The 27,837-nt window shown below is 46.3% G+C and overlaps 1 protein-coding gene and 1 pseudogene across 2 annotated transcripts; both read right to left on the reverse strand.

Moving 5' to 3' along the window:
• Positions 1 to 414: 414 nt before the first annotated feature.
• On the reverse strand, positions 415 to 2,446 carry LOC308341564 (zinc finger and BTB domain-containing protein 1-like; annotated as a pseudogene). The gene has a single exon. The product of its transcript is annotated as a zinc finger and BTB domain-containing protein 1-like (transcript).
• Positions 2,447 to 3,300: 854 nt separating this feature from the next.
• On the reverse strand, positions 3,301 to 26,150 carry GSDMC (gasdermin C; the record flags this gene model as incomplete). The annotated part of the gene is given in 13 exon segments (XM_080801627.1): positions 3,301 to 3,486; positions 3,490 to 3,669; positions 4,356 to 4,367; positions 4,371 to 4,429; positions 4,902 to 5,031; positions 5,373 to 5,512; positions 7,705 to 7,935; positions 9,050 to 9,161; positions 11,859 to 12,027; positions 13,869 to 14,052; positions 14,886 to 15,175; positions 23,374 to 23,500; positions 25,964 to 26,150. Coding segments are annotated over 13 exon segments (2,007 nt in total).
• Between the last annotated feature and the right edge of the window lie 1,687 nt (positions 26,151 to 27,837).

Consider the following 27,837-nt stretch of genomic DNA (forward strand, 5'->3'; position numbering starts at 1 on the left):
GTCATTTATTTATCTGAGGTTGTGTGGAGAGCACGAGAGCACAAGCAGAGGTAGTGGCAGAGAGAGAGGGAGAAGCAGGCCCCCGCTGGGCAGGGAGCCCATCAGTGGGACCCTGGGATCTTGACTTGAGCTGAAGGCAGAGTCTCAACGGACTGAGCCACCCAGGCGCCCCAAAAGTAATTTTAATCTTATCTAAAACAAATGAAAATCAACAAATTCTATTAAGAAATAATAAAAATGATAAACATTTAATAACACCTAAAATGGAGATAAGACCCCAAACAAAAGTATTAAAATGGCCTTGAAATTTTTTCCCAACAATTCATCTCATAAAATCGATTTCTAAGTAGCTCTTATCCTTTGGTTTGGTGTTCTGTCTGCTATCAACTAGGCATTAGTACGGTAGAAAATCACTTATATTCTTTGCAAATGGTTGGCATTATCATGTAATCTCCTATCTTTCCTCAGATTAAATTTCACTCCGTGTGTTCCACACGTATGCAGATGAGCGTCCCTGTCCTGTTCCAGCTGTTTCCTGTTTGGGCATATCGGAAAGCAGACCTGGCATATAGCCCCACCAGCAGTTAAATGAGAAATCATGTGCCGTAAGGGGTCATGCTTTCTGAGGTTTCCTTGATCACAGGTGGACCAGACATGCCTTATGGTCTTATGTGCTTTCCACGTGTCCAACAAACAGGCTGTTTTAACTTCGTGTGGACAGTATAGTGTTCTCTTGAGTGACACCGCTGATAAAATCCTTTTCCACGTGGATTACAAAAATGCTTTCATCTGTGGTCTCTCATTTTCTTCCACGATGGCAGCTTAAAACACATCCTGGTCTAGACAGCTAGGCATATGTTCAAGCACTAGATTTTCAGTTTCAGAACACTGGCCACAATTAGGATGTTGACAAGGACAGGCAGAATGTTTAAATAACTGCTTTTTTGGGATACTGTTTATCTGGAAATGATTGTCTCTAACATCATCCAACATTTCCACGAACACATCTCTTCTGACTGCTCATGAGGACACTCTCCCATGTGCATCTTCTCCTCTGTATTCCCTAACCCCGTTCCTTGTCAGATTGTGGGGTTCTCCACATCTTTGCGCGGGATCCTGAAGCTGCCTGCCCTTAACGAGGATCTGTCCACCTTTCCCCCCGCACACAGATATGTTCAGTGTGTTTGGCTGAGGAACGACATGACAGGTCCTTGGTTACTGTGAGTGCGCGCAGCTCACAGGATGCCCGGGCTGTTAGAGGACCACCTCTTGCATCAGCATTTATCGACATCCACCGTTTCAGACTTTTGCTACCACTTTTCTTAATAGTGGTACCTTCTTCAGCGTAGTGTCTATGAAATGGCTCTGCAGGTTCATCTAACTCATTGTTGTCAGTGGATTCATTACGGTCTTTGATCAGTTACTTTAATAGTGTGAAGGTCTTCCGGCTGGGCTGTAGGAGCATCTTCCGGCTCCGTCTAGGTAAGGGTTCTTTCCCTCTCTGCAGCTCTGCTGTTTCTCCACTGACTGGTTTAGACTCCACTGTGTCCTTTTTCTGCTTCTGGCGGTTGCAGTGGAATCAGCAGCAGCCTGGCTGGTGTCTCCTCCGTATTCATCTGTCTGTGTACAAAACGTTTTAGAAGATGCCTTTTCACCACATTTGGCTTGGGTAGTACCATTTTTCCGTCTCTAATATCTACTATTTTGTGGTAGGATCTTGTGTTTGGGTGTGAATGTCTGTTAATGCAGGTCGGCCCATGCTCATCTCGAAATTTTTTTTAGAGCTAAAGCCAAATCCCTGACTCTCACACCTAAAACTCCATCCAAAGTACCGTGACATGGGATCTTTGGGACTAGATAATTTGGACGCTGAACGTTTTCTTACATACATCAGATAGTGGTTTGGGAAAATTGCCTAACTGTAAAGACTTCATCAAGCTCTCGATCATGTGGTGTATTTACTGTTGAACTTGGCTCTGCACACCACCTGTTGGCTTCACTGCCATTTCTAGCCACTGTGCCTTACCCCAAAATACCGTTTTGCTCTTCTGTTTGCTAGAAGCAGAAGGCGAACATTTTGAACTAGAACGGTCTGCATCTATATGTCTTCTAAGCAGTCGGGGACGTTGTACAGCTGTAGGTAGCTCATCGCCACTTTAACCTGCTCAAAACTGGAGGGAGCGGTCATAGTTTTCCCTAAATACATGAATTGCAAAATGAGATCAGAACACTCAGCACTAATTTTTATGTTGCTGAGATTCAGTTGTGCAGTCCTGTGCTAGTGGTTCAAGAGAAACATTCTGAAAGGGGAGCTATAGGCAGCCAGAACGGCTTTATGTGCTTGAAAGTGAACGTCATGGATTGCGGCCCCGCAATCACGGAGAAAGCCCCACTCCGTCTGGTGGTTTAGCTGCTGGAGGGTGGAGCTGTGGGTGGGCTTTGCCATCATCTGTTAATGTTAATTAGAGACCTGCTGCTGCAGGAATGGAGCTGAGCAGGTTTTAAGGAGTTGAAGGCAAATCAGCCACAGGAAAGGCGGGCGGAGGCGAGGGGGCCCCTGGGGGGCAGTGGCCGCGGCATAGGACGTTTGGATCATAGTTTTCATTTCTAAGACCTCTTTTTCTGTTCTCTCAGTGTTCCTTTTAATTTTTTTTTAAAGATTTTTATTTATTTATTTGACAGAAGAGAGACAGCAAGAGAGGGAACACCACAAGCAGGAAGAGCAGGAGAGGGAGAAGAAGACCCCCCCCCCCCCACCCCGTCTGTTGAGTAGAGAACCTGATGCGGGGCTTCATCCCAGGATAGTGGGATCATGCCCTGAGCTGAAGGCAGAGGCTTAACGATGGAGCCACCCAGACGTCCCTCAGTGTTCCCTTTAAAATAGCTCAAAAAGCATAACTTTGGAAAAGTACATGTGCATACATGTGTGCAATGTGTACAATACATAATGATCAATACGCAGGCATAATTTGGGGGGGGTAATTGTTTTTTGAAGCAATTCTGGATGTTTCAAGAAATGTTTCAAGAAAAAAAAACCCTCTTGTTTTTGACATTTTACGACCTCTTTCTGGTCACATATCTATCTATCCCTTCATTAATCACCTTGTTTTTTGATGCATTTCACAGTAAGTTACAGATACCAGTACATTTCATCCCAAACAATTCATACTGGTACTAGAGTTCAGTATTTGTTTACATTGTTTTGGAGTAGCATTAATATACAGTAAAATGCTCATATCTTTAGATACTGTTTGATGAACTTTGACAATTGCATGAACCTTTATCCAGATATCTGTCACTTCAGAACGTTCCCTCAGGTGTGCTGGTCCCTGGCTCCATGCTACCCAGAAAGCCAGAAGTGGTGGCCCTTGGGCCCCTGAGCTCATCAGGGATGCTCCCAGCATAGACTGGGGTGGGGCCAAGCCTCTCTGGACTTACTGCCAGCCGCTGCAGCAGGGAGAGGGTCCCATACAGGGCAGACAGGGGCTACTTGGCTTCCAGATCCCAGGTTGAGCTGGGGCTGTTCAGCTCCATATTCAGGCCACATTCCTGCAGCAGGCCATAGGTGATGGCTAAATCCTCATCCTGGAGTGTGGCAAGGAGCTTGGGTTTGAGGGTGAAGGGGATATCCTCGAAGTATTTGAAGTTGGGCTCCAGGATGCTCCTCACATAGAATAAACAGTATCTGGTGTTCCAGGTCAGCATTTAAGGTTGGAAAGAGAAAATTTGTCCCCAAGAGGGTCATGCAGGGTAACTGAAAATGATAAGAGTTTTGGAGTCAAGGGGACCAGGAGTCATGTCCTGGTCATGTCCTGTGATCAGTGTGATTGTGGACACATTACTGGAAAACGCTGAGCATTGGTTCCTCATCTGCTAAATGGTTACACTAACGTTTCCCATGCGGAATAGTGGCATCTGGAGTTAGATGTGTGTGCATGTGCATACACGTGTGCAGTGTGTATATGTGTATGCATATGTCTGCACCACATACGTACTTACATATAGGTATGAGGAGAGAGAGGGGGAGAGCAATCCTCAAGTGGTAACTGTGTTAATAAAGTAGGGATATGACTCCAAGCCCCTGAGTTCCCAACCCTGGGATCCTATATGGCTATTTTAGAACTGGGGGGCCCCTCTGCAGGGGTTGCCATGGAAATGGAGAACCTCCTAAAGTAGCCTCATAGCCACTGGGCCTGTTCCCTAGAGGCAGTTGCAGCCAGGGATTTCCCGGTTGCCAGAGCAGGATCCTGTCTCCCTTCCCGGCAGAAACCTCCATCATCTCTTTTTCCTCAGAGTCATTCTTAACTCCAGTTTTTTCACCCTCTTCCCTGGATGTTGCCCCGGGGATTTCTCACCAGCTCCTGCTGCTAGAGCAGGATCCTCTTCTTCATGGACTGGGCCAGCAGATCATGTTGGGTGTCACTCAGCACTGGGATTGGGAACATTTGGGGAAAGAGTGATGAAAAGTCATATTTTCCTCTCCCTGCTGTGAACTAGGAGACCCAATGAGAGGGGAACTCTGAGGCAGAGGAATAATCCATTGGACTTGAAGGTCAAGTTCCCTATACTAGAAAGTCCCCCCTCTGCTCTTGGAATGGTTTTCGGGATGCTACATGACATGGTCCAGAGAATGGGATCCCGAGGCCAGAGCCTGGAATCATCCACCCACAGCAATGTGTTGGATGAACTTGGGCCAGTCACTTTCTGGACCTGAGGCTGGTTCTCTGTTCACATGGCAAATTGATCTCACTAAGCCCGCCAGACTTTGGAGAGAGGTGATATGTGCGGATGAAGGTCACGATATTTAAGGGTTTGGGAGAAGTGGCATCTAACCCATGGCTTTTATGAGGTCTACAGGCCAAACTTGTGACTTTCGTACATGTCCCCCAGATCACTCTTACCCATTATGGCTTCAAGGAGGTAAATGATGTGAAATCTCTCCTGGATCCATAGGTCTCTTATGTCCTCTTGCATCTCATTTAGGATTTTGCCTCCAAAGCTATCCAAAGGATCCCAGGGGTTCCTATCCAGCTGTAGGAGATTGGTGTTATTGGTAATATGATACTACTACTAGTACAACTAGTATTGTTAAATAATTTTGCCTGTGTCTTTTAAGGCTGTATGTGATTAAAAAAGGTGGGGGAGGTCAGAGCACTTTACCTGTGCCAGGGGATTCCTAGCAGCCTCAGTATTTGCGACTGCACCCCCTGGCCCTGTCGTGCTTGGGGCCAGTGTCCTGTATCTCTCACATTCTACTCTTCCCCTGGAATTGCTCCGTCCCTCCTCCTCCATGTGCCTTGGTAGCAGCATTTCCTAAACCTGCCCCCATTACCACTTTTGATCAGCTCTAGGTAGCTGCAAGAACCCCTCACCTCATCCGTGAGGTCCTGCAAAGCCTCTTGGTTCCCAAGCATGTTCAGGATAGTATGGAATATAGCATCCTGAGCATCCTGTGGGAGCAGGGACAGGGCCTCCATTTCCTGGAAAATCTCCTCCTGTAGGTGCTTAAATTCTGCCCTCAGGAATCAACAACAATGAGAATGGGTACAATTCTTTGATTAGAACATTCCTGGGATGATCAGCCCTTCCCTATCAGTAGGAGCCCTTTTATCAACGAAGAGCCTCTCTGTGGATGGCATATTTGAGCTCTGAATAGGTTAGAAGTAGCAGGCTAGCAAACGGACCGTCTGAGCGCTATGAAACGAGAGGGGTAGAAAGCAGGGAGAAGAGACGGAGATTCTGGAAAGGGGCCAGGGGAAGTGGAAGAAAATGACCCTGGGCTCAGTTTCTACATCTGTTAAATGGTGATGTTAAAAGGATTAAATTGAGTTTACATATGGAAAATGCTTGGGGTAATACTGGGTGCACATGAGTTATCTTCCTTATTGTGTAATTCTATTGTGTCGTCTATATCCATAGACAGTTTTAACCAAAGAACTGGGGTGCCTGAGTGCCTCAGTCATTTGGGCGTCTGCCTTTGGCTTAGGTCATGACCTCAGCATCCTGGGGTTGAGCCCCATGTCAGGCTTCCTGCTCAGCGGTGAGTCTGTTTCTTCCTGTCCCCCTGCTCATGCTCTTTGTCTCTGTCTGTCTCCCTGTGTCTCTCAAATAAAAAAAGAATTAACCGAGGAATGAATTTGGGGGCTCTCTGCTTCTGCTAGCAGACTTCAGGTGGCCTCAAGATGATCTGCGGACTGAGGGGCCAGTGGATGGGAGCTGCAGTGACACAGGCATTTCTCTTTGGTTCACTGCTGTATCCCTAGGGCTCAGAATAATGCCTGTTGCCCACTGAGTTCTTCATGGATGTTTGTTGCAGGCATGCAGAAGTGAATAAAAGAATGAATAAGCAGATTGGACAAGAGCATCTGTTTGGAAGAAGAGCTCAGTTTTCTGAGTTGAATGGAAATTCCAATTTGGGTTCTCAGCTTTGCAGCTTCCTACCGTGGAAGTCCCTTAATTCCCTCTTAGTAGACACTCACCTTGCGGGAGAAATCTGCATTCTCTTCCTGGAAAGAGAAGCACAAGTGATCATCTCTTTTCTCATGCTTAGATCGGCTTTTGAGACACTTTGGAGGGTTCTGGCCTCTTACCACTTCCTCTCACCCGTCCTCTTCCTGCCCCAGTCTGGGTCCATCCCTCCAACCCCATGGCCTTCCCGCACCTTCCCTGTTCCACAAAAGCTAGGGCCAGGCACTAGGGCCTTGGTGGCAAAGGCCAGGGCAGTCTGGCCTGCTGACCAGATGTGGGCAGAATGAGATCCCCCTGCTCTCCTCCAGCAGACACATACCTATTAGGGGGAGGGGACTGCTTATGAGGGTATCTAAAAGAGAAAGTACGTCCCCTCCACAAGACTTAGCTTCTGAAGACATTGTTTCTCTGACCTTCTGCCCCTGACTTCCCTGACCCCCTCCTGTCTATCTACTCCTGCCCTTTGCCCAGGGACCATATCTCCCACCTCAGGTAGGGACAGCAGAGGCAATCATGGGGGAGTTTGTGCAAAGTGGCCTCATGGAGGGCTACATTCCCACCTTCCTGCCTTGAAAACCACCAGCCACCTGGTAACGGTATAAAACCTGTGAACCATTTTGCTGGAAAAAGAAACAGAAATGCTCATTCACAAAGCCTGATTCTCCTCTTCCCTGGCCTCCTCCCCACCACTCTCTTTCCTCTTCCCAGCTTTCTCCTCCTCCTCTTCCTCCCCTGCCCCTGGATTTCTGACCTCTTCCCACTACTTCAGTTGACTTGGTGCCTAGGCACATGGAGACCCAGGCAGCCCCCCCCCACCCTATCTTAGTGTTCAAAGGAGAAAGGTGGCTTTCTGGGGGCCGGGGGGCCTATGCAGGTCAAAGACAGGGGAGAGTAGGAGGCAGTGGAGGAATCTGGCTGGAAAGATTTTCCTGTGGGTCTGTGGGGGCTGAGCCCTATGCATGGCTCTTACTAGTATCCAGAGGGGGTCAGGGCTCAGCAGGGTCTGAATCTAGGCAGAGAACTGCCCAGCTCTGGAGCTCACCTTTTGGAAAGGTTTTTGTTTGTTTGTTTTTAAGATTTTATTTATTTGAGAGAGCCGAGCAAGAGCGAGAGAGCACAGACGGGTGAAGGGGAGAGGGAGAGGGAGGAGGAGACTCCTCACTGAGCAGGGAGCCTGACGAGGGGCTGGACCCCAGGACCCTGAGATCGTGACCCGAGCCGAAGGCAGATGCTTACTGTTTCCCAACTTGAACACCCAGGCGCCCCCTGGAAAGGTTTTCAGCTTGTCGTCATCTGGGGTGAGAATATCTGGGTGGGAGGAAGTCAGGCCAGGACAGCTGAGGTTATTCCTGCTGGACTGGTTCACAGCCCGGCGCCTACAGCCCCAGACCTCCTCCTCCAGGCCGGCTGTGGCAGCTCTTCTCAGTGGGGCCGGGGACCCCCCATCATCGTCCCCAGTGATGCTGGCTAAAACTCAGAACCCCTGACCTGACTCTGAAGAGGAGCCTGGGACCTGCCTTTTGCACAAGCACCTTGGTTGGTCACTGTGCTCTCTGACACTGGAGAACTGTCTCTGTAAGGTAAAGGTAGTTGGCTTTGTTCCTCCTTCTTTGGGTAGAATTATCTGTCTGGTGCTCTTTGTCTTACTCTCCTGAGGTCTCCTTCCTTACCTATTTCTGCTCCCAATCCTGCCCAGGAAGACACGTGTGATTTCACGCTCTATGTGAGAAATGTGCTGAGACAAGATGTTGCAGTGAGGATACTACAGAGAATAGTGTGTGAGTGAGTGTGTGTGTGGGTGTGTGAGTACCTCTGTGTGTGTGTGCATGCGTGTGTGAGTATGTGTGTGTGAGTACGTGTGTGTGTGTGTGTATGTGTGGTGAGGGCATCCCCGCATCCCTGAGGAGCTGGACCCCAGCTGTACCAGGCTCACCTCTAACTGGGAGTTCAGTTTGGGAAGGGACAGGCCAAGCACTCTGAGCTGGTTGTGCCCCCACCTCTCCCCAGTCCACCCAGCCATGCAGCTGCTGTTTGCTCCAGATGGTTGCCCCCCTGTGGAGTCAGAGCCCAGAGGGGAGGGTGCTGGGGCCCTGAGGCTAGCGAGGGAGGGAGAGGTGTAGATAAAACCCTGCCTTATGCTCCCAGGACATTATGTCTGCAGTTTGGTTTGGGATCCTGCTGATATCTCAGGGGCTTTGACCTGAGGCTATGGGGAGCCTGGAGAGCTCCCTGTGGCTCCCCAGGTGAACCGCTGAGAGTGGCTTGAGTGAGTCCTTGACTGAATAGAGAGGGTGGGATTGGGGCTGCACTTTGCCCAGTGCTAAGGACACCTCTGTGCTGGGTCCCCCTTTGTCCCTCTCCATGTGAGAGACTGTCTCTGTATCTCCCCCAGCAGTGTTTCAGGCCGTGCCGGGAGGGGGCCAGGGGAGGTGGGACGTGTGTGTGCCCCCACAGCTGGGAAATGTCCTCAGCCTTCTCCGTGAGTGGGCGAGCGGCGAGTGGAAGCGTGAGCGCGCTGATGCTCCTTCCCCTCTCATTTCTCCCCTTCCTTCCCCAGCTGCCGCTTTCAGCCTGGGCTTACCCCAGCCATTCTCCTCAAAAAGCAGCTGCTTCCTCTCATAGGCCAACACCGTGCCCTGTGACAGAGTCAGCATCTTCTCTGTCACTTTGTGAACCTCTCCCTGGCCTTGACCCTGGGGAGAGAAAGCAGGCAGTACGGTCCCATATGCATGTGATCTTAGAACTCAGGTACAGCTAGGAAGCTCATGCTCAGAGAACCCAGCATCTTCCTCCTCTCACTCTCCCTTGGTCCTGTTTTTCAGGTCCTGCTCTTTAATCCTTCTTGCTCCAGTATTTACTTTCATCTTTCTCAGGTTCATGTTTGTATTGCAGAGATTTATTATTTTTTTCAGATTTAAGTGTATCCAGCTATTTTCTCCTTTGAATGATGAAGATTTTGTCTTCCTGCTCTTCCCCCTTCCCCAGCCCTACCCGCCCTTCCCCCATCCTCCTGAAATGTTCACATCCCGATATCTACGTTAAAATCCTTTGTTTACTCTTGGGGAAACTGCTTCTCCTCACTCCAGATCTTTCCTTTATCAGTTAATTACTTGTGTCAGTCATGTGTCCTCTCTGCCTCTTCTTCATCTTCCCAGGGAACGCAGGGTTGCATTTTTTGAGATCATGCATTTCTGAAGACTTCCTTCTTTTACTCTCACGCTTGAGCATTATTTTGATTGGACATAGAATTCTAAGCTGTAATTTTTTGGAAAATGACTCTTGTTTTCCTTTTTTAGAGATATTCTTGATTTTCTTTTGGAAGCAGATTTCCTGATAGTTCGCACTTCGGTTTTGTGGTGTGTGTGGACCCACGAAACTGGCCTCCTGCCGGTCCTCTCATCTGGAAGCACATTCCTCCGGTCCTGCCTTTCTTGTGTTATTTCTTGGATGACTGTCTGACTGTGTCTCTGTTCTCTCTTTCTGGAACTCCTGTTCACATTTTGGATATTCAGGACTAACCCTCTTAATTTTAAAATTAACATTTTCCTTTCTTTTTGCTTACTTTTGGGGGGGGGGTATTTCTTTATTATATTTTGGTTTTTCTATTAAAAAAAATGTAGACTTCTGGTTTCTGGTCTGGCACGTAAAGAGCTTAGAAATTGTCACTCTGTCCTCAAATCAAGCGAAAAGCTGACAAACTTTACTGAGAATATCAGTCTGGGTTTTCCAGAAAAACAGCACCCAGGCTCTCTGTCTCTCTGTCTATATATTTATCTGTCTAAAGGGCTTTATTGTGAGGGATCTGCTCATGCAGTTACAACGGCTGAAAAGTCCCAAGATGTGCAGGCCCAGGAGAACTTTTGGTATGGTTCTCATCCGAATCTAAAGGCCTGAGAACCAGGCGAGCCCATGGTGTAGCTCACAGTGTCAGTCAGTCTGACGGCAGAAGAACAGTGTCCCGGCTGAAAGACACTCAGGCCGAGAGTGAACTTAGTCTTTCTCCGCCGTTCGTTTTGTGCAGACCTTCGGTGGATTAGATGAGGCCCACTTACCCTGGGGAAAATAATCTGCTTTACCAGTCTGCCCATTCAAAGCTCATCCGGAAGCCCCCCTCACAGACACACCCGGAGTAACGCTGAGACAAATGTCACGGACCCGTCACAGCGGCAATGTAAAATGAACCATCCCGTTGAGTAGTAGTTACTGTATTCTAGAGACCCGATTGTTAATACATGTTGTAGTGGACTTCTACGGAGGTGTTCTGTTTTAATTTTATGGATGAGGGAACCCTATCTCAGAAACAAGAATACTGTCCTCGGTCAGCCAAGTGAGTAAACGGCTTCTCCAGAGTTCAGCCCTGCTGTTTGAATGTCCTGGCGAATCAAATATTACCTAAGAGAGTCAAGTGCAAATCAACGGCCTGGGAAACTCTGAGGCAGCCATGAACCAGGGGTGACATACAAACCGTTCGACAATGTCACAGCCCCAGAGCCCACGCTTAGACGGCACTGGTTGTGAACAGCTGGGACGGCGGCTGGACACACCGCTGAGCAGTCACCCTGTGCGAAGTGCCACAGGGTGTTCTGTCCTCACGAAACCCAGTCCACCCGTCTGAGCAGGTGGGGAGATAGTTGAACAGGGCACTATCCTCCCAGCTGGACGGAGTTTTGTTTCAAACTTCTTTGAACACTGGGTGGTGCCTTGCTCTCCATTCGGGTTCATTCACAGATCTTGGAAAGTTAGCACACATCTCAGTTTTGTTTTATTTTAGTTCCTAAATCTCTTAAGTGAGGACAAGTTACATATGAAATATATTGTGTGTAAATGTCCATTATAACATAAACACACAAACTTTATATGTCCCTGAATCATGGTTCATGTTGACTTAATATTTGATAAACTGAGGTGTTTAAACCATTTTTTAAAAACGGTTACTGTAAGTTATATACATCAACTGTGCTTGGAGATATTTAATCTCAGTCCAGAACACTTGCTACTCAGGAGTTGCTGTTATTTAGGATATTTTAACTGCTGAAGTTTTGTACTGTGGTCTTTGTTTCTGCAGCCACAGAGCCCCAATTTTATGAAGTAGAACAGCCATACTTTAGAGGATCCAGAATCCATCATTTACCCAAAGCAAAATATAATCACCAATAATTAAGTCTATCTTCTATTTTATCAATATTGAATAATCTCATATATTAAGATACTAAAATGAGGATGTTAGAATATACTCTCAGGTCAGGAGTCAGGCACATGAGAAGTGGGAAATAATAGCCCCATTCATTCCACCCCCAAAGATGGGTCCTAATAGACTGCAGAGCCCCTGGGCAGTGAGGCTGGCTGGCTGTGCTTAGTGTCCCCAACCCACAACAGGGACAACCGTGTACCTTGACCAAAAGAGTCCAAGGGATTGAGCAACTTCCCGTAGTAGTCACACTTCTGCTGTCATGCAGCTCAGTACTCTGGGTCAGCTCCACAGTCTCTGTCACCGCATAGAGATTGTTCCCTCTGTCCTGGGACTTCACCAGCAGTAACAGCTTTGGATCCAGCACTTTCCTGGGGTAGGTGGGAAGAGAAAGGTCATAGTGGGAAAGGGATGCCTTCTTGGGTTATTCTAGGTTACTCTTCTAAGAACCTGGATGGGGTAGAGAGTGTTTGGAACTTGACAGGTGAGCTCTCAGTGGGTAGGAAGATACTGCTTATAGGTTAGGTGGCTTAGGGCAACAGAAAATCTTCTCTGTTATGTACGGTGGCGGGGCCCCCGTTCTCTGACAGGGGTATGGGTTCGACGGTGTGCATCCCATATGATGAAAGACATCTGCATTTTCCAAAATTACTTTTGCCCTATTGGGGTCGTACTAGGGCCTCTCAGCAGAAGGAGGCTGGACATCAGTGAGGCCAGGTGATTGAAAACAGCACTGGGGAAGCCCCGTAGTCAAGGCCGGTTACACACACTGCACGTGGAGCGGGTGGATAAAGTGTGATGAAGCAGGGCGGATGCTGGGGTGATTCTTCATGACTAGCTCATCTGGGCTTGGTGGGGTGACTATCCCTAGCAGGTGGTTGTGCAGCTTGACTTGAAAAATCTAGGACGGGGGAGATGGGGAAGGTCTGCAGTGCTGAAGACAAAGTCCATCCCCATTTCAGTTCTGAGACCCAACTCTGGTTCTACTCCAGGCCCCACTTGCCTGGTGCCCTGGTAACAGCAGTGGGGAATACTGTGAGATCCTTAAATTTGCCTTTCAGTGCAGGTGGTCACTGAGCATCCAATGTGGGCTTTCCCATTGCCCTCGGAGACAAATGCAAGCTCCTTACCACACGTCCAAGGGGCGTGTCATCTGACTTCTACCTGCTTCCTCTGCGTCATTTTATACCACGCTCACCCCCGCTGACTAAGCTCCGGCCTCCCCGGCCTCCCCTTGGTCTTGGAAACATCCAGCTCTCCCATGCTCCAGGACCTCTAAACCCTAATTCGAACCCCTTTCCTCCTGCTCTTGTTTGCTTCTGTCATTCTTTGTGCCCGAGTCCAGCTGTTAGTGGCCAGAGAAACTTAAGCCAACCACCTGCACTGTCTCTTCCCCCTTGTCCTGTTTCTTATCTCCAGAGTTCCCATCACGATCTGCAAGTGTCTTTGTAGCTGAATACATTAAATGCCCACTTCCCATTTGCTAGAAATAGCCAACTGCCTTCCACCCGCCCCCGCCCCCCGGCCCCTGTATTTAAAGGTTTGATCTCAGGCTTACTTACTTCACTTGGAGCTAGCTAAGTAAAAGGTACCTTCGAAATTGGCTCTTTCACTACTGAAATACTGAGAATTTTTTTTTTGTTGTTTGTTTCTTTTCGCACAAGTAAAGAATCTGAGATACTCTTTTGTACCATGAACAGTCTTTGCAATTTTTTTTTTTTTTTTGCAAATGTTATTTTAAATAAGGGCCTTGTAAGGACCCAGGAATACAGAAATTGCCCAAGGCCCAGTGAAAGTAACTTTCAGTTTCTAGAAGGTTTGCTGTTTTTTAACTTGTTGCCTACCAGTGTGTCGCCTTTGTGAACACACTATTTAAGCTGACGTAGGAAGCTGTCCATAGCTCCTAGAGGATCATTTGATATCTGCCTTGGCCCATATGCATGCAGGTGCATGGAATCCCAGGACACAGCTGCATACTTGACTTATTAAGCAGAGAGTTTCGGATTCTTTGTCGCAGGTGTAATAAATAAATACCAGATAACTAATAATGGCCAGTTGGCTGAATGAATGAATAAATACCCGAGAAGAACAGCATGGTCTGGGATGTCATGCTCTGCACTCGGAACCTAGCAGCCCCTGCTAGGGGCTTTTTTGTGCACGAGGAGAGCCCTACGGACCCTGTTGACCAGTTCCTTCCTTCCTGTGGCCTCACCTCTTTTGAAGGTCTTTCCATTTATGGGTCAGGATACTAACAACTTGAAACTGGAGGGAGGATCCACGGCATTCAGTGGCTTCCCCTGACACATTCACTTGTAGCCCAGCGGTCACGTTGGCAGAAGCCTTCCGCTGCTGGCCCACAGCGTCACTGAGGTGAAACGGTCCTGAGACATCAATTTCTGGGGACAGAAAAAGTGGCCTTAGATTGAGCCAAGAATTTACTCTGGAATGGAGGGAAAGTGAATGGCAGAGTCCTGTGTTGTCCCAACCCTCTTATTCATTTACATCTATCACACGAATGGTTATTTATTTATTTTTTTACTATTTATTTATTAGAGAGGGAGTAAATGGGGACAGGGCAGAGAGAGAATCCTCAAGCGGACTCCATGCTGATGTGGAGCCTGATAAGGATCATGACCTGAGCCAAAACTCAAGATTCAGGCACTCAACAAACTGAGCCACCCAGGTGCCCCTCAATTAATGTTTTAATGTAAATTCCTGCTAAGGACAAATGTCTGAATCGGCCCTGGGGTTGGATAACAGGGATAGCACCAAAACCCCAAGACACGGTAGCATCGTGTGTGCACTGGTGGAGGGGACCCACGACATCATCTTTCCTCTGCAGCAGGCACAACATCCAGCCCAGGCAGAAGCACCCTGGAGCAGAAAGTGTGAAGCATATGGAGACAGGCGGATCTGAGTTTGGATTCTAGTTTTACTGGCTCCCAGGTGCATAACCTGGCACAGATTACTTTATGTTTCAATTCACCATTGTGTCAGTGGGGATAATGTCCCTGACGTAAGAGGCTGCGGTGAGAATTAGATGAACTAATACATGCTTGTGTCCAGGTGTTGTAGATTTTCAAGTAACCATAGCTTCTTGCCCAGGGTCTTTTGGCAAAACCAACGCTAACGCTGACCTGTGTGGGGGCGTCAGGGACCCTTGCGTGCCGCAATGCCTGTGAGCACCCGTGTTTTCCACTCCTTCCCCCCTTGCCCTTGTTGACAGTACCTGGGACTGAAGAGCCTGGCTCCAGGAAGTCCGTGAGGGTGTACTCTACTGGAACGTCAGGTGATTCCCAGAACCCTGAGCGGGTCCTCTTCTTCCATAATATTGACAGCACACCGTATTTGTTGGCGCTCTCCAGGGATCTGATGGGCCTCAGGTCTTCGGCTCCAATCTCTTTGACTAAGTACTTGCTGATACGCTCAGACAGGGAGGGCATATTGCTTGGAGCAGATGGAACGGCTGTCTGAAATTCAGGTGAGAGGCGGAAGCTCTCACGGAGCTTGATATTGCTCCTTAAACAGAACAAATACATGAGACTAACTTAGCTCTTAGAATAGGACTAGATCATAACTTCCTCAACTTCGGTATTCTAGACACAGTCTAGGCTTTGGAGAAAAGTGCTACTGTGAAATACATTGCCCTCTATGGCTAGAATAGAAAAGCCTGTGTGTCTCCCCAGCCCCAACCCAAGGGCACTCCAGAGGCCCAGGAAGTGCTCTATAGGATCATCAGGTCCTTTCAGAGGGACCTGAAAGAAAGTTAGGTGCGTGTTACAGATTCATGTGGTGGCAGACGTGGTGGCAGTGTTTGCAACTGGAAAGGGAAGGCCTCACTGAGACGTGACATTTGAACAAAGACTGGAACTGGGACAGGTGGGGAGCAGTGAACTATGCATGTGGCTCTCTGGGGAAGGGGTTTCAGGCAGAGGAATGAGCACCGAGATCCTACAGGAAGAAAGACCTGGTATGAGCCCAGGTGCAGGGCCTGAGAGAATTCATCAGAAAGGGGAGCGGGGGGGGGGGGCAGGCCCTTGCTGGTCATTGTGAGGACTTAGTTTTTACCTGACATGGGACTGGTGGCTCTTGGAGGCGGCTGGGCTCAAGAGCGACAAATGGGAACAGCTTTTGAAAAGATGCCTGTGTTTGCTGCGTTGACTACGGACACCGTGGGGCAGGAAGAGCAGAAGTAGGGAGTCTCGTTAGGAGGGACTTCAGTGACCCATCACTGAGCTGATGGGGGATGGGGCCAGAGTGCTGGCCCAGGAAGCCACGAGAAGCGGTCCTTGAGACGGGTCCTGGTCTGTGTGGAAGGTACCAAGAGAGTGGGGTGGCGAGGTGGCCCCCAGGGCTACTCAGAGCTCTGACACTCAGAGTGAGTCAGGAAAGTGGCACGTGTGCACCAGCAGACTCATTCTGAAATGGGCTGTGTGGTACAGAGGGAGACGGGCAAGGGGAGCAAGGCAGGATGGAGGCAACAGGTGTCCTGGCAAATAAAGGGAAGCTGGCGTGGGGATCCAGACAACCGGTTCTGTCCTCATGTGTCACTCACTGTGATCTCAGCGAGCTTGTAGGGATAAACTGGGTGCTTTTTATGGGCTACTTCTGCTGATTTATTTATTCAAAGATTCTATTTACTTATTTAAGAGAGAGAGAGAGATCAGGAGCAGGGCGGTGGGGCGGTTAGAGGGAGAAGCAGACTCCCCGCTGAGCAGGGAGCCCTGACATGGGATCATAACCTGAGCCGAAGGCAGATGCTTAACCAACTGAGCCACCCAGGTGTCCTGGGCTCCTCCTGCTCTTACAGAAGAGATTCAGCGGGTCTTAGTATGTCATTCAAAGAGAGCTGACCGTGATTTGAATACCTCAGAGACTTAGGCCTTCGTTATGTTTGCACAGTGAGGTAATACACATACATAAATATGCCCTTATTTGTAGCTGGAATGGGCCTTAACTCTAGCTTGGTAGATATGTAGCGGGTGATCTTTATTTATTTATTTATTTTTAAAGATTTTATTTATTTGGGAGAGAGAGAATGGGAGAGAGAGAGAGAGAGCATGAGAGTGGGGAGGGTCAGAGGGAGAAGCAGACTCCCTGCTGAGCAGGGAGCCTGCTGTGGGATTTGATCCTGGGACTCCAGGACCATGACCTGAGCCGGAGACAGTCGCTTAACCAATTGAGCCACCCAGGTGCCGTAACAGGTGATCTTAGAGGACAGAGATAAGATCTAGGCCACAAGACGTTGACAGAATCAGGGGGATTAATGAGCACCTGGTTCAGGTGTTCGAAGTGGCAAAGAGAGGAATTTCCCCTCCAAAGGACAAACATGCATTTCTTATGCCTCCGTAGATAAGATGAAGCCAGGCAACTTGTACAGTTTGTGTATAGCAGCTAGAGAAGTGCTTTATATATGTTTGTGAATTGGCTAAGTATAGTGCCACAATACTCATGCCTTTGAAGATTTTATTCAATCTTGCTGTGACTGAAATAGGACGAGAGAATCACTTGCATGAAGACGGGCTGAAATGGTAAATTAATAAACCCAGAAGCCTGCATTGAGCTGGGTGGGTCATGAATCACTAGAAACATGATAAAGTCAGTCTTTCTGCTAGGTGTCAGGACCCTGGATAGGTAGTCGTCATCCTGGATGACACCGTCATGCTTCCTAAACATTTTCAGCGTCAGCAAACTCAGGATCCCCGCCACTTGTAGTACAAGAAACAAAGACCAGTGCTTATGAGGAGAGACGTGGTTCCCAGGGAAATTGATCCTCTGTAAATTCACTTGTTCATTCATTTATTTACTCATTCATTCAGCAAAATTTTAATGAGAACCTATTCCATGCTAGGCCCCGTGCTAGGAATTGACAGTGCCATGGTAAACAAAGAGTAGGAATGTTCTCTGACCCATTGAGGTTTGCAGCCTGGTGAGAAAGACAGCAATTTACGAAATGAACTCACTAATAAATACATGTACATGTGTAAATCATGATGAGTCTCATGAAGGAGAGGCATCTGATTCTCTCAGAACCTGTGCTAGATTATCTTCGTTCTTTGGTCAGGGCAGTTGGGAGGTCAGGGAAGTCTTTCTCAAGGGAGTGATTATTTATTTATTTATTTAAAAATATTTTATTCATTTATTTGGCAGAGAGCGAGAGACAGTGGGAGAGAGAATACAAGCCGGGGAAGCAGGAAAGAGAAACAGGCTCCCCGCTGAGCAGGGAGCCTGATGTAGGGCTCAATCCCAGGACCCTGAGATCATGACCTGAGCCAAAGGCAAGTGCCCCTACCTTTCTATTTTTTGACAAGGAAGTCAGTTTTACAATTTGTTAAAGCCAGTAGGTATTTCAAAATTTAAGGAAAACCAGGAAATAAGTAGAAATTGAATATCTAACTTCCAGACTGGGGGTGGGGGGGTGGACAGGGAAGAGTAAAGAAAACACAATTAATCCAATAAAAGAAAATAGGAAGAAGAGGCAGGGAAAACAGCAAGTTCAAATAAGGGCGCCTGAGGGGCTCGGTTGGTTAACATCCGACTCTTGATTTTGGCTCAAGTCAGGATCTCGTGGTTGTGGAATTGAGCCCCAAGTTGGGCTGTGCTCAGTGTGGAGTCTGCTTCAGAGTCTCTTTCCCTCACCCTCTCATTCACACACACTCTCTCTCAAATACAGTTTTAGAATAAAAAGTTCAAATAAAATGATACAAATAAATCAGAGTAGAGGCATGTGAGTGGCTCAGTTGGGTGTCTGCCTTCAGCCCTGGTCATGGTCCCAGGGTTCTGGGACTGAGCCCTGCGTCAGGCTCCCTGCTCCAAGGGGAGCCTGCTTCTCCCTCTGCCTGCTCTGCCTGCTGCTCCCCCTGCCTGTGCTCTCTCTGTCAAATAAAAATCTAAAAAACAAACAAAACGAAAAATACAATAAGTGGATTAAATAGAAATGGATTAACTCTCACTTAAGAATCAGAGGTTGCTGGATTAGATTAAGAAAAACAAAATGTAGAAGTCTTTAGACAAAAGACATATTTAGAACACTATAATAAATGAAAATGAAAAGAATGTAAGTATCAAAATAAAACCTGTATGTACATATTCATATTAGGCAGAATAGATTCAACTTAATAAACATTGGAGTAGAAAAGGATCATGTTATAATAACAACATGTAGGGGATGCCTGGGTGGCTCAGTTGGTTAAGCATCTATCTGCCTTTGTCTCAGGTCATGATCCTGGGGTCCTGGTATTGAGTCCCACAGTGGGCTCCCTGCTCAGCGAAGAGCCTGCTTCTCACTCTGCCTGTTGGTCCTCCTGCTTGTGCTTGCTCTCTCGTTCTCTTTCTCTCTCTCTGACAAATAAAATCTTAAGAAAAAAAAAAGAACATGTAGTAAGTCAAAACATGAGTGAACCTCACAAAGTGTGAAAACGTATAAACAAATATTGTTAGACAAAGAGGTCAGTAATTGATGGTTCAGGTGTGAAAATATCATAGGAGATATTCATAGAAGATATGAATAATGCAGTTTTTTTTTTTTGAACAATGCAGTTATCAAGCTTGATTGACTGGGTATATATAAAACTCCGTATACTCCTTGCAAAGAGACTTACTCTTTTCACACACATGTCATTAAGTAAGTCTCCACAAATACGAAGAATCAATATTATTCAGATTATGTTTTTATCCCAGTGCCATTAAATTTATTTATTTATATATATTTTTTCTGCTTAATAAAAATTTATTGAGAATTCCTGGGATGGCGGTTATTGTCTCCCAACCTGGAGGGAAGAACCAACACTGTAGGAAGTCAATCACTGAGAAATCACACTGTTCCAACATTTCTGGCCAACACAGGGAGGAGCAAATTCATTCCCCTAAAAATTGGTCAGGCTTTGTCCATCCATGGAGCGTTGGGAGGACAGATACAGAAGGGACCATCAAATGATATTGTGGGTGGGTTGGTGGTGTGCTGGAACCCAAGCTAGCCCCTCAGAAACCAGAGGAGAGACAGATCCACTTCTCTGGGGTGGAGTTCTGGTCACCAGGCTCATTTCTTACCCTTAATAAGGCTGTCACTGCCCCGGGCAAAACTTTCATCCTGTAGGTTCAGGGCATGGTTGTCAACAGATAGATGTGGTTCTGTGATGTACAATGCCATTAAATTTAAATAATGATATAATTTAACCCCCAATTTATTGGAACTAAAGAATAACTAACTTTCAGGTTAAAGAATAAATTATATGGAAATGTTACAAATAACAGTTTGTGGATAGGCCTATAGCTAGTACGAAGATTGAACTAGTAATCAAAAACTTTCCAACAAAGAAAGGCCCAGGACCATTTGACTTCACAGGTAAAGTCTATGACACATATAAAGAAGAATTAATGCCAGTCCTTCTCAGCCTTTTCAAAAAACTTGAAGAGGAGGGAACACTGGCAGACTAATTCTATAAGGCTGGTGTTATCCTGATACCAAAGCCAGAAAAAGAAACTACAAGAAAAGCAAAGAACAAGTCAATATTCCTGATGAATATAGATTTAAAAATCCTCAACAAAATACTAGTTAACTGAATAAAGTAGCATATTAAAAGGACCATACATCATGACCAAGCAGGATTTATCTCTGGGGTGCAAGGAGGATTCAACAAAACTCAGCAAAATAATATAAAAACCAATTAATGTGAGATACCACATTAATAGAATAAAGGATGAAAATCGCAGTCATTTAAAGGATGAAAATCACATCTGAATAGATGCAGAAGTGTTTGACAAAATGGAACACCTGACCTGTTCATGATAAAAACTTTCAACGAACTATAAAGGGAATGTGCCTCAACATAATAAACATTAATATTTGACAAGTCCACAGCTAACATTTTCAATGGCAAAAAAAAAAAAAAAAAAAAAAGCTATTCTTCTAATATCGGGAACAAGACAAGGATGTCAGCTTTATTCATCATAGTCCTGGAAGTCCTAGCCAGAACAATTAGGCAAGAAAAAGAAATGAATAGTACTCAAATCAGGAAAGAAAAATTAAAATTTGTAGATGGTACGATTTTATAAACAGAGAATTCTAAAGACCCTGTAAAAAAAATCTGTTAGAACTAATAATCAAATTCAGTAAATTTGCAGGATACAACATCAAGACAGATTAGTTGCATGTCTATACACTAACAATAAACTGTCTGTAATGGAAATTTAAAAAATGATCCCCTTTACAATTGCACCAGAAAGAATAAGATACTTGGGAATAAACGTAACTAAGGGATATAAGATTAATGTACTGAAAACTACAAAATATTGCTTAACAAAATCAAACAAGACAAGCAAATGGAAAGACATCCATGTTCGTGGATCAGAAGACTCAATATTGTTAAAATGTCTATACAACCAGAAGTGATCTACAGATTCAGTGTAAACCCTATCAAAATCCCAATGATATTCTTTACAGAAATAAAAAAAAAACTTAAAAATTTATATGGAACCACACCCCTGCCCCAATTGCCAAAGCAGTCCTGAGAAAGAACAAAGTTGGGGTGCTGGGTGGCTCAGTGGGTTAAGCCTCTGCCTTTGGCTCGGGTCATGATCTCAGGGTCCTGGGATCGAGCCCCGCATCAGGCTCTCTGCTCAGCAGGGAGCCGACATTCCTCTACCTCTCTGCCTGCCTCTCTGCCTACTTGTGTTCTCTCTCTCTCTCTGTCAAATAAATAAATAAAATCTTAAAAAAAAAAAAACAGACAAAGCTGGAGTTATCACACTTTCTGTTTTCAAGTGTATTACAAGTTGTGGTAATCAAGACAGTATGGGAGTGGAATAAAAATAAGCATATGGACCAAAAGAACAGAATAGATTCATACTTTATATTAATAGTATAGAATAGAATAGAAAAGATTCATACTTTATAACAAATTTATGGCCAGCTGATTTTCAGTGGTGTACCAAGAATATCCAGTGGGGGAAAGGATAATTTCTTCAACACTAGTCTCTTCAACAAATGCTGCTGGGAAAACTGGATATGCCTATGCAGAAGATGAAATTGGGCCCTTGTCTTACACTAGTCACAAAAGAACTCAAACTGGATTAAAGACTTAAACGTAAGATCTGAAACTCCAAAATTACTGGAAGAAAAGATAGGGGGAAAACTTCAGGACGTTGGTCTTGGCATTGGCTTCACAGAAAGCAAAAGCACAGGCAACAAAAGCAAAACAGAAAAGTGGGATTGCACTGAGCTATAAAAAGCTTTTGCACAGCAGAGGAAACAAATCAACAGAGTGAAAAGGAAACCTATGGAGTGGGAGAAAATGTTTGCAAGTCATCTGTTGGATAAAGGGTCAATATCCAAAATATGTAAGGAACTCACACAACTAAGTAGCAAAACCCAAATAAGTCAATTAAAAATTGGGCAAAGGACATGATTAGACATTTCTTCGAAGAAGACATACAAATGTCCAACAAGTATATGAAAAAGGGCTCAACATCACTAGTCAGCAGGGCTATTCAAATCAAAACCACAATGAGATGTCATCGCACATCTGGTTGAATGGCTATCATAAAACAACAACAACAACAACAACAACAACAACAACAACAAACGGGTGCCTGGGTGGCCCAGTCAGTTGAAGGTCTGGGATCAAACCCCACATGGGACTCTGCCCATAAGGGAGCAGGTCTCCCTATAGCTCTACCTGCTGTTCTCCCTCTTTATGCTTTCTCTCTCTCAAATAAATAAAATCTTAAAAAAAAAAAATAGACAAATTTAAAGGGTGTCTGGGTGGCTCAGTCAGTTGAGCATCTGACTCTTGATTTCAGCCCAGGTCATGATCTCAGGGTTGTGAGATCAAGCCCCTGCTTTGGGCTCCTCACTCAGCATGGAGCCTACTTGGTATTCTCTCTCTCCCACTCCCTCTGCTCATCCCCACTTGCGTGCTCTCTCTCACTCTCTAAAAAAAGGGAGAAAAAAATTAACAAGTGTAGGTGAGGCTGTGGAGAAATTGGAATTCTTGCATACCGTTGCTGGGAATATAAACTAGTATAGCCATTATGGAAGGCAGTATAGAAGTTCCTCAAAAAATTAAAAATTGAACTACCTAGGGGCGCCTGAATGGCTTAGTCGTTAAGCGTCTGCCTTCAGCTCAGGTCATGATCCCTGACCTGAGGGCTGGGGTCGAGCCTCACATCGGGCTTCCTCCTTGGTGGGAAGCCTTGTTTCATCCTCTCCCACTCCCCCTGCTTGTGTTCCCTTTCTCGCTGTGTCTCTCTGTCAAATAAATAAACACAATCTTAAAAAAAAAAAAAAGAGAGAACTGCCTTAAAACCTAACAATCCCACTTCTGGGCGTATATTCAAAGGAAATGAAACAATATCTCAAAGAGCTATCTGCATTCCCAAGTTCATTGTAGCATTTTTCACAATAGCCAACATATGGAAACAACCTAAGTGTCCTTTGATGGTTGAATGAATGAAGAAGGTGTGAAATTTGCATCCGCACACTGGAGTATTTTTAAGCCTTAAAAAAATGAAATTCTGCTATTTGCAGCAACATGGATGATCTGGAGGGCATTATGCTAAGTAAAAAACCAGACGCAGAAAGACAAATAACTGCAGGGTCTCACTCATGTGTGAAATCTGAGAGAGTCACACGGCTCTTTGAGGAAGACGTGGTCTCAGCTACTGTGGAGGCTTGGACGCCCCGCTCCTGCCCCTGACTCACGACTGTCTGCTCTCACGGAGGAACAAGTCGGTCAGAAAGCCGCACAGCAGCCATGGCTTTTAAAGACGTGGGGAAGACACCCGTGGAACAAGAGGCGGCGATTCCCCGAAGTAGAATTACGCTCACCGGCTGCAACGCAAACCCTTCGAAAAGGTAAGCACGGGCTTGATCAGAGGCGCAAAGGAAAAGAATTCTGAGTGAAAGGACCAGTTCAGATGCCCACCAAGAGTCTGAGAACACTACAAGAAAAACTCATCGTGGTGAAAGTTGAGATTGTCTTCAGATTGGGAGCCACAAGAGTCCTGTGGATTCGCACGGTCCTTCTGAGATGGTTGAGCAGATGACTTCCATCAGTACTGGGCCAGGAGTTGAGGCTGAAGCCACCATTGCAGATGCTTAAATCAACCTTTTTAATGAATTGAGTATCCGTTGTTAAAAAAATAAAAATAAAAATAGCCGCACTTACAGAAGCAGAGAGTAGGATAGTGTTGGCTAGGGGCTAAAGGGAGGAGGAAATGGACTGATGTTGGTCTAAGTGTTGGTTATACAAGATGAAAAAATCTGGGAGATCTAATAAACAGTGTGGTGACTGTAGGTAGCAATATTGTATTATATACTTGAAACTGGCTAAGAGGCTAGTCTTAAGTGTTCCCCCCCCAACACACACACAACGGTAATTATGTGAGGTGATGGATATGCTTATTAGTTTGGTTGTGGCCCTGATTTCACAACGTATATCAAGTTGTGCGCCTTAAACATACACAGTTTTTGTTTGTCAGTTATACCTCAGTAAAGCCGAAAAAAGGATAAAGAACCCCCAAAAAACCAACCCCCCAAACAGTTTTACAGATTGGAGCTTGGAGCTGAGACCTGCCCTGGAGATGTAAATTAGTTATCTGTGTATAAGTGGAAATTGAAACCAGGGCACCGTAGATGAAGGCATTAACGAATATTTACTAGCTGCAGAGGGGAAAATGCAAAGTGAATTTTGCAGACCACAAATCGGAAGTAGGGATAGGGTTTCCCAGCTAGACAGAATTCAACTTTTGAATATTTATTGAGTATTTATTAAATATTTATTGGCTGAACAGAAACAGAACTTTCAACAATTCCTGTAAAATCCTTGCTATGACTTTCATCTCCATCTACTGTGGGTCGTGGAAGTGGGTCATGGAAGAGATCAGTGGGTGAGAGAAAGTAACGGGAACAAAAGATTTTCTGAGAACAGACCTGGATAAAGGTGTATCAAAGATACATCCCTAAAAAAAAAAAAAAAAAAAAAAAGATACATCCCTGAGCCTTACACCCTGGCATTTATTGGGAATTCTCCTTTATTAAGGAGAACTTCAGGAAGAAGTACTACTGATGAGGGGGTTAGAAGGCAAGCTGACACCCAGCAACCGCCCCCTGTACGCCCACCCCCCTGCCCCCACTTCTAGGTAGGATCTGTGTGACGTTCATCCGGGAAGCTCGCTAGGATCTGAATGTTAAGTCCTTGCTATGTAATCAGTCACCGCTCACAGCCCCAGAGCGGCACCTCTTTCTGCCCGTGGGTCCGGTCCTCCAGCTTTAATAAAACCACCTTTTTGCCCCAGAGGTGTCTCAAGAATTCTTTCTTGGTTGTCAGCTCTGGACCCCATGCGGACAGAACTGGTTGTCTGGATCCCCACGCCAGCTTCCCTTTATTTGCCAGGACACCTGTTGCCTCCATCCTGCCTTGCTCCCCTTGCCCGTCTCCCTCTGTACCACACAGCCCATTTCAGAATGAGTCTGCTGGTGCACACGTGCCACTTTCCTGACTCACTCTGAGTGTCAGAGCTCTGAGTAGCCCTGGGGGCCACCTCGCCACCCCACTCTCTTGGTAGATGTTGGCTCTACCTTCCACACAGACCAGGACCCGTCTCAAGGACCGCTTCTCGTGGCTTCCTGGGCCAGCACCCTGGCCCCATCCCCCATCAGCTCAGTGATGGGTCACTGCAGTCCCTCCTAACGAGACTCCCTACTTCTGCTCTTCCTGCCCCACGGTGTCCGTAGTCAACGCAGCAAACACAGGCATCTTTTCAAAAGCCGTTCCCATTTGTCGCTCTTGAGCCCAGCCGCCTCCAAGAGCCACCAGTCCCATGTCAGGTAAAAACTAAGTCCTCACAATGACCAGCAAGGGCCTGCCCCCCCCCCGCCCCCCTTTCTGATGAATTCTCTCAGGCCCTGCACCTGGGCTCATACCAGGTCTTTCTTCCTGTAGGATCTCGGTGCTCATTCCTCTGCCTGAAACCCCTTCCCCAGAAAGCCACATGCATAGTTCACTGCTCCCCACCTGTCCCAGTTCCAGTCTTTGTTCAAATGTCACGTCTCAGTGAGGCCTTCCCTTTCCAATTGCAAACACTGCCACCACGTCTGCCACCACACGAATCTGTAACATGCACCGAACTTTCTTTCAGGTCCCTCTGAAAGGACCTGATGATCCTATAGAGCACTTCCTGGGCCTTTAGAGTGCCCTTGGGTTGGGGCTGGGGAGACACACAGGCTTTCCATTTGACCCCAAATGAAAGTCAGGGCTCAGTGGGGCCTACGTCTAGGCAGAGAACCTGTCCAGCTCTGGAGCTCACCTCCTGGAAAGGTTTTCGGCTTGTCGTCATCTGGGGTGAGAATATCTGGGTGGGAGGAAGTCAGGCCAGGACAGCTGAGGTTATTCCTGCTGGACTGGTTCACAGCCCGGCGCCTACAGCCCCAGACCTCCTCCTCCAGGCCGGCTGTGGCAGCTCTTCTCAGTGGGGCCGGGGTCCCCTCCATCATAGTCCCCAGTGATGCTGCTAAAACTCAGAACCCCTGACCTGACTATGAAGAGAAGCCTGGGACCTGCCTTTTGCACAAGCACCTTGGTTGGTCACTGTGCTCTCTGACACTGGAGAACTGTCTCTGGCAATTGGCTTTGTCCCTCCTTCTTTGCATAGGATTGTCTGTCTGGTGCTCTTTGTCTTACTCTCCTGAGGTCTCCTCCCTTACCTGTTTCTGCTTCCAATCCTGCCCTCTTTCTGGGTGATTTCACACTGCATGTAACAAATGCTGAGACGTGCGATTTGCCTAAGAGTAGGATTTAAGTGTTGGTCCAGGGACCAGAGCCTGTGGAGGAGGCAGAATAGAAATGATACCATAAAGGAGACTCCAAGGAGCAGGGTGTTCTAGTATCTAGGAGGGTGAGAGGACCAAGGATGGAATAGTCAAGTGTATGCTCTTGGTGACATCTGTAAATTCACTAGGAGACAGACTTTGGGTGGTCAAGGTTGAATGCTAGGGAGGAGTGAGAGCACAGCATGTAGATGGTTCTTTAAGGAAGTGGTATGTGAGGGGACAGTGGTTGGGAAGAGGGGCTAATTAGACGTGACACGTGGGTGAGGGGATTTATGAGATGACAGGTACCTGATCTGGTTGTCAGGCCACAGGGAAGGATCCAGGTGAAATGGGGAGGGGAGGATGACTTTTGTCAGTCATATCACCAGACTCATCCCTACTTCTTCTTCTTCTTTTTTTTTTTTAATTAACATATAATGTATTATTTGTTTCAGGGGTACAGGTCTGTGATTCATCAGTCTTGCACAATTCACAGCACTTACCATAGCGCATACCCTCCCCAGTGTCCCTCATCAGCCACCCTGTCCTTCCCACCCTCCTCTCCTCCAGCAATCTCAGTTTGTTTGCTGAGATTAAGAGTCTCTTATGGTTTGTCTCCCTCTCAGGTTTCATCTTGTTTCATTTTTCCCTCCCTTCCCCTATGATCCTCTGTTTTGTTTCTAAAATTCCTCATATCAGTGAGATCATATGACAATTGTCTTTCTCTGATTGATTATTTCACTTAGCATAATACCCTCTAGTTCCATCCATGTCGTCGCAAATGGCAAGATTTCATTTCTTTTGATGGCTGCATAGTATTCTATTGTATATATATACCACATCTTCTTTATCCATTCATCTGCTGTTGGACATCAAGGTTCTTTTCATAGTTTGGCTATTGTGGACATTGCTGCTATAAACATTGGGATGCACATGCCCTTTGGATCACTACATTTGTATCTTTGGGGTAATTACCCAGTAGAGCAATTGCTGGGTTGTAGGGTAGCTCTATTTTCAACTTTCTGAGGAACTTCCATATTGTTTTTCATAGTGTCTGCACCAGCTTGCATTCCCACCAACAATGTAGGAGGGTTTCCCTTTCTCTGCATCCTCGCCAACATTTGTCATTTCCTGACTTGTTAATTTTAGCCATTCTCACTGGTGTGAAGTAGTATCTCATTGTGCTTTTGATTTGTATTTCTCTGATGCCAAGTGAGGCTAAACTTTTTCATGTGTCTGTTGGCCATTTGGATGTCTTCTTTGCAGAAATGTCTGTTCATGTCCTCAGCCCATTTCTTGATTGGATTATTTGTTCTCTGGGTGTTGAGTTTGATAAGTTCTTTATAGATGTTGAATACTAGCCCTTTATCTG

The sequence above is a fragment of the Martes martes genome (genome assembly GCF_963455335.1).
Source record: "Martes martes genome assembly, chromosome: 4".
Classification (NCBI taxonomy): Eukaryota; Metazoa; Chordata; class Mammalia; order Carnivora; family Mustelidae; genus Martes; species Martes martes.